The 6,421-nt window shown below is 34.7% G+C and overlaps 1 protein-coding gene across 2 annotated transcripts in view; it reads left to right on the plus strand.

Moving 5' to 3' along the window:
* The first annotated feature begins 209 nt into the window (after positions 1–209).
* The window catches only part of LOC107482390 (probable acyl-activating enzyme 16, chloroplastic), a 12,470-nt gene continuing 6,258 nt past the window's right edge, over positions 210–6,421 (plus strand). Inside the window, exons 1-8 of one of the 2 annotated variants that reach the window (XM_016102847.3) lie at positions 210–561; positions 1,093–1,284; positions 2,180–2,294; positions 3,018–3,105; positions 3,873–4,084; positions 4,331–4,449; positions 4,981–5,130; positions 5,226–5,293. In XM_016102847.3, coding sequence (XP_015958333.1) covers positions 427–561; positions 1,093–1,284; positions 2,180–2,294; positions 3,018–3,105; positions 3,873–4,084; positions 4,331–4,449; positions 4,981–5,130; positions 5,226–5,293 — 1,079 coding nt within the window. In that variant the 5' untranslated portion in view covers positions 210–426. Of the gene's footprint in view, positions 562–1,092; positions 1,285–2,179; positions 2,295–3,012; positions 3,106–3,872; positions 4,085–4,330; positions 4,450–4,980; positions 5,131–5,225; positions 5,294–6,421 lie in introns of those variants that run through there. The other variant, XM_016102848.3, reaches the window with a different exon arrangement.

A 6,421-nucleotide genomic window follows, 5' to 3' on the forward strand; every position in this document is an offset into this window, starting at 1 on the left:
AACAAATGATTCATTCATTGCAAATTTAAGTTCTATTTAAGAGATCTATGACTGACTAATAAGTTATTGCTCGACAAATTAGTTCGTGTCCTTAGTGAAAAAAAAAAATCTTCATCAATTGTGGGGTCCTTTCGCAACTACCAATATCTTTGGTGGTCTAAACGAAAAAAGTGAAATGTTGAGGGGTCATAACTCATAAGTCATAACTGAAAATGGATATCCAGGGGGTCAAGAGCGACAAAACGACAAATCCACTTCTCCACTTTCAAGGCTTACTTCATATCTGTCTCTGTCACATGTAACTCTTCGTATATTCTAGTGTTTCCCACTTTCCTATCTCCAACTGCAACGTCCTTTGCTTCCTTCTTTCTTCTTCCGCCATTTCTTCGGTTTCTTCGCGCATTCTTCTGACTCAAGATTCACAAAATGTCCACGATTCCTTTCACCTATTCCACCCACGCGCTTCCTCTCTTCTATTCTCGCTGCACCACCAACACCTTCGCCAGGATCAAACCTTCTATACGCCGTCGTTTTTGCGTTTACTGCCAAATTGACTCTAAGGTATTTCGTTCTTCCCTGCTTTTCTTTTAACAGTTTTGAGTCAACCTTCGTACCATTCATGATTTTATTGACTTTTATGAAAGCTTTATTGAGCTTCAAAGTCAATGAAATTTGGTACACATGACTTTAGCTTGCAGGTGTGGAAAATTTGGTACTATGTTGAATTATTTATTTATTTTTCCCCCTTAATATTATAGTATTTTATTTTGTCTCGAACTGGATGGATTTTTTTTCTGGTAAGAGGACGTGGATGCCGATGCAGTAAGTGTGGAGGTTCCTATTCTGATATGAAATTCCACTTGCATATTATCATGATTATTGTTCGTCTTGAAAATTGCATTTTCTTTAATCAATATCATAGTAATTTATTCAGGGAGAAGCTAGTAATCTCTAAGTAAATTAAATTTGGTATATATAGGTGCGAACGTGCGAGGTAATTCTGGAGATCTAGATTCCGGGGTGTAACTTGCAGTTATTAATTGTCCTGATTATTTGATTTATTTTCTTCCAACTACGAACTTCTCCATGTAGACAAAGGAAGTACAGATAAGAAGGTGCTCCCCTTTACTAGAAAGTTCACTGCTTTCTGGGAATGGCGTGGTGGCCTCGGATGACTGGAAAGCTATTCCTGACATTTGGAGATCCTCTGCTGAGAAGTATGGTGATAAAGTAGCCTTAATAGATCCATATCATGATCCTCCTTCAACAATGACCTATAAACAGGTAATTTGTTTATTTTGAATAGTTTGCTTCTTCCATATACTGGAAATTTCGGTCATTTGTAGTGCTATGTACTTGTGCCCTAGTAGTAATCATTCATAGTCTGAAAAGAAGCGTTTGGTTTTTTTGATGGCAAGGTAAAATCTGATTTTGGTTGTGGAATTTGGAATTGATTCATGATTAGAATGTGTAATTTATGCAGGAAGTTCTTTATGGCGATAACCATTTCTTTTGCTAACGATTTGAAAACGAACTATTAAACATCATTGTTATATTGTCACATCACAAGCCATAGTTTTAGAGGAGCTGTTAGATTCAAATCTTTCGGTTTTCCTATAAATTTTCTTGCTATCCTTGTAACACTTAACTAGTTGGCTGTCGTTTGTCCATTCTACTCTACCTTGTTGGTGATTTCCAGATTCTATACTCATAAGCAGATTGCCTAAAGCAAGATTCTATTATCTTTTCTATAGCAGGTGCCTACTTGTCTTTTTCCCAATGTGTCCATTCAAACACTTTGACCTTCTCATCTCGTCTCACAAGATGTTAGAATTTTATTGTGCTTCCTCCAAAACCCTTGAGTAGTTGACAATGTTTTTAGACTGGGTTCTCTTACACCATCTAATAACTTCTTATTGTTTTTAATCATAGATTGTTGAATTATATTATGTAATCATATTGATGTTATATAGTGCACAATATGATTTTCAAAAGAAAACATTTTACTTAGCTATCAAGAATCAAGATTATGGAGTATGAATATATTCCAATTATTAGAGCTATTAGATTGATGTTCATTGTTATTGATTTCCATTCCTATATTGAGCAATGTAGGAAACTTATCCAAATCATTCTTTGTTGTCTTTCTTACATTTCCACTTCATATCAAATGTTTCAGTTGGAGGAAGCAATATTGGATTTTGCCGAAGGCTTGAGAGTTCTTGGAGTAAAACCAGAGGAAAAGATTGCACTTTTTGCTGATAATTCATGTCGCTGGCTTGTAGCAGATCAAGGTGTGTGAACTTTATGTATTCTTTTTTTTTTAGGAGTTCAGAGTTTAGTTTTTATCCACTCTTAGTGTGGTGTTGCTCCTCTTGTTTCTTCAAAAGAAATTTGAAAAAGGAAGGGGAAAAAGAAACTAAACGTGTAAGTATTAACATTTTAAAAGCACAATTTACGAAGTTTTAAATTGATTATTTGTAAATAAGTTATTGTGGGGATGAAAAGCCCATCATTGATTTGACATTGCTTGTTTTGTGAAACTTTCCTTTTTGTTTTTGATTCTGTAAAACGATCACTACTCTTATTTCTATATAAAAATTATCAAGAGGAGTTTTTTCATGTTGCTTCTTATGCATTTGTTATTACCAAAGTTTTCATTTCCGTAGTATTTTATTATTTAGACGATAACAAGGCTAAACACTTCCCTTGCTAGATATTTTTTTGTCATCTTCACCTCTAGATTGCATTTTGATTTGTGTTTAATGAGTGAAATAATGAATTTTTATGTTGAGATCAGTGGCAGGCTTATCATATTTAAATACTTATCTGTGAGTTCTCAATTAACTTACTTTGTCTGTATTATGATAAGTTGACGGGGAGTGTGAAATATGAATAGGCATGGGGGCATGACTGTGTGTACTCGGTATATATGGGGTCAAGTATTTACAATTCCTAAGGCTAGATGGTTGTAATAATTTTGTTTTTATGACATCCATGCTCTGTTTTTAGTCTAGGCATGATGGCAAGTGGAGCAATCAATGTCGTGAGGGGAACAAGATCATCAATTGAAGAGCTGTTTCAAATATACCAACACTCTGAAAGGTTTGGTTAATACTTCCATGTCCTACAATTTTGAAAACCTGATGTGTCTGTTTCCATGTTAGTATTTATGCTTCATAGTTATTGCATCTTAATTCTATTTCTTGAACGCAGGAGTTTTTTTTTTCCCTTCTTTTTTGCCGAGACCCAAGCTTCCTTCCTTTTGAGGGGGCACAACAAACTTCCCAGTTCACCCAATGATTCCTGTTTGCATCCAAAGCACCATACCATAGAAAGTTCCCCATAATCTTTTGAATTTGCCATGCTCACTGGAATATGGAACAAGGATAAGAAGTATGGTAGAATGTTGGAGAGGCATAGGCCCCTTTCTAGAGTCCCAATCGTTTAGATATATTTCAAGATTAGGATCCTAAAAAGAAATAGATCTAGGATTGTCATCCAGCAAAACACCTAGATAAACAAGAGGCCACTCCAAAATAGGACACCTAGTCATAGATGCAAAATCAAAAAGGTTATGAGGAATTATATTAATCTCAGATAAGCAACTGTTTGACATATTGATCTTTAAACCAGAGGATAACTCGAGAAATTGAAAAATAGAGAGAACATTCATAACTCACTCATTTTCCAAGAACAAGATGGAGTCGTTAGCAAACTACAAATGGGAAATTACAGTCCAGTATACTTGTTCTTTGACTATGATGGTGTTTTGCTATTGTTAATGCTTCTTAATTAATTTTATAAATTCTTAAATCTTCTGTATATTTATTGATGACTCGATAGAAAGTGGCTGACTTTGCTGCATTCAGCGTTGCACTAGCTGTGGACACACCTGAAATGTTTAATCGGATTGCAAAATCATTCTATGCAAAGGCTTCCATGAGATATATTATTCTTCTTTGGGGAGACAAATCATCCCTGGTTTGTGAAGGAAACAAGGAGGTGCCAGTCTTCACATTCACAGAAGTCATAGACTTGGGACGTGAGAGTCGCATGGCATTGATTGATTCTCGTGATGGTGGTATGTAGCCTAGATCCTGCTCTAAATCCTACAAACTCTATTTATATTGCTAAAACCTTTTCTTTATTGAGCAAATAAGGCAACACAAGAACCCCAAATATATATATATATATATACACACACACATACACATGCACTTACTTTATTTGTTTATTTTTGCGCAAACTTATTGGTCATTCTGTCAATCATCAGAAGGAACCATACTTGGTTTCGGTGGAACTTATCTTCTCTCTGATGTGATTACAGATAATCAATTTAAGTATGAAGCAATTAAGTCTGATGATATTGCTACTCTTGTATACACAAGTGGAACAACTGGAAATCCAAAAGGTGTTATGCTTACTCATCGGAATCTTTTACATCAGGTTTGATTTTCATTCTTTTGTAAAATCCGTTGCAGCAAATCATACTTCTAGACGGGCTATGTAGATGTAGGTTATGTATTAGGGTGTTGATCCCAAAATAGGTTGTGTTTAATTATGCATGAATTATATTTCTTTGTGAAGCATGATTGAGGGATGTTCCATTCGCTGAATGTACTTGTGATATGACCCTGGAGTCTAGCTAAAGTTAGGGTCGGGGCAGTCAACACATTATACTGCAACCAACAGACTTTGTATTCAACCCCTCTATCTATCTCTCACCTGCACACAAATACCGTTATCATTGACTCACATATTGTGCTTTAACGTTAATTATGGTTTTCTTTTTGAGAAGAAAACAGATGTTCTCCACGAAAACCTAAACAATGGAGGATAAAAATGTATCCTGCTTTCTGAGCGCTGGAGTCTGTTTTGTTTATTTCATTTACCATGTCGCAGTGATAAGTTTCGCTTGGTTTTATGTGAAGATAATTCTTGCATTGATACCATATATCATTCTCAATGAATTTCTAGGTTAAAAACTTATGGGATATTGTCCCTGCTGAAGTTGGGGATAGATTTCTAAGCATGCTGCCTCCTTGGCATGCATATGAAAGAGCTTGTGAGTATTTCATTTTCTCATACGGTGTTGAACAAGTATACACAACTGTGAAAAACTTAAAGGTATTTCTACTTTAATCAGATGTTTCATGTATTGTATGTTGTTATAAAAACATATTTCCTCATGTATTAATATCCTGTATTTTCTTCTCTTCTAGGATGATTTGAAGCAATATCAACCACATTACTTGATTTCAGTTCCTCTAGTTTATGAAACATTATATAGGTAAACCCTTTTCCTATGAACTTGTGAATACCTATTGCATTGATAATCTACTCCATGATATCGCATGTTGAAAAGGAATTCTTTCTAGGGATAGTTCTAGTGTTGGAGAATTTCTTTTTTCTTTCCAAATTCAAAAACCATTCTTCTAGTCCAAATGATCATAAATCAAGTTCTTGCTAATGTCTAATATGCTGATGGAAAAGAGAACTAAAACATCCTCCAATGTATACCTTCCAATAATTGAAACCCATATATCAATAGGAAACAGAAGCAATCTGACCCATAATTAAAACCCATGCTGTGGAGGAGGTTGTGTTTCTTAATTATGTTACAACCCACATTCGCTAATAGGAACAAAGAAGCAATCTAAGGAAGAGAATGAAGTTCCTTCTTTTATCCAAAGAAGAAAATAGAAAACTGGAAGGAAGAAAAGGAATTAGTTTTCTAGTATTTATGGTCTAGCATTGATGAGAAAATTATTTAAGTGGGACGCGTCTTTGTTGTTGTTCATGATGATTGAGAGAATTGCTTGAGTAGAGGTTATTACATGAATTTGGGGTTGGGTTTGATAAAAAGCAGTAATTTTGGTACTTTGGTGATGAACTTTTTGCTATTGCTTTTCCCCCTTGCTTGTAGTTGTTGGTAAGCGAACTTACGTCTTCATGTTTGTGTTTTGGTTTGTTTCTATTTTTGCAGTTTATTATTTTAGTCTATTAATTGTTATTACAAAAATCTGCCTTTGTTAAATTAAATATTTCAGAGAAAATATGGATAAATATTCAAAGTAGTTTGGTCCTCACTACCACCACCTATCTGTTATTTTGGTCATTGAAGAGTTAACACTTAACAGGATATATTTTTTACCCTTTTCTATCAACAAATTTCTCTCTTTTTGTACACGGTGCATAGAGATTCATCATTAGACATGGTTTTGTTAATGAATCGCATCCTAGTTCAATTTCTCTATAGTGTGAGGGGACAGGAGTAATATAGTTAATTTCACCATCAGGAGAATTAATTACAGCTAGCATTTTGACAAGGAGTTCACTCAACCTTTCATGATTATCTTATCATTAGTGCCTCTGAGAAGAAAACTTTTGTGCCAAAAGATCTTTTTAACTAAACAAA

This window comes from Arachis duranensis, chromosome 4 (assembly GCF_000817695.3).
Source record: "Arachis duranensis cultivar V14167 chromosome 4, aradu.V14167.gnm2.J7QH, whole genome shotgun sequence".
Lineage (NCBI taxonomy): Eukaryota > Viridiplantae > Streptophyta > Magnoliopsida > Fabales > Fabaceae > Arachis > Arachis duranensis.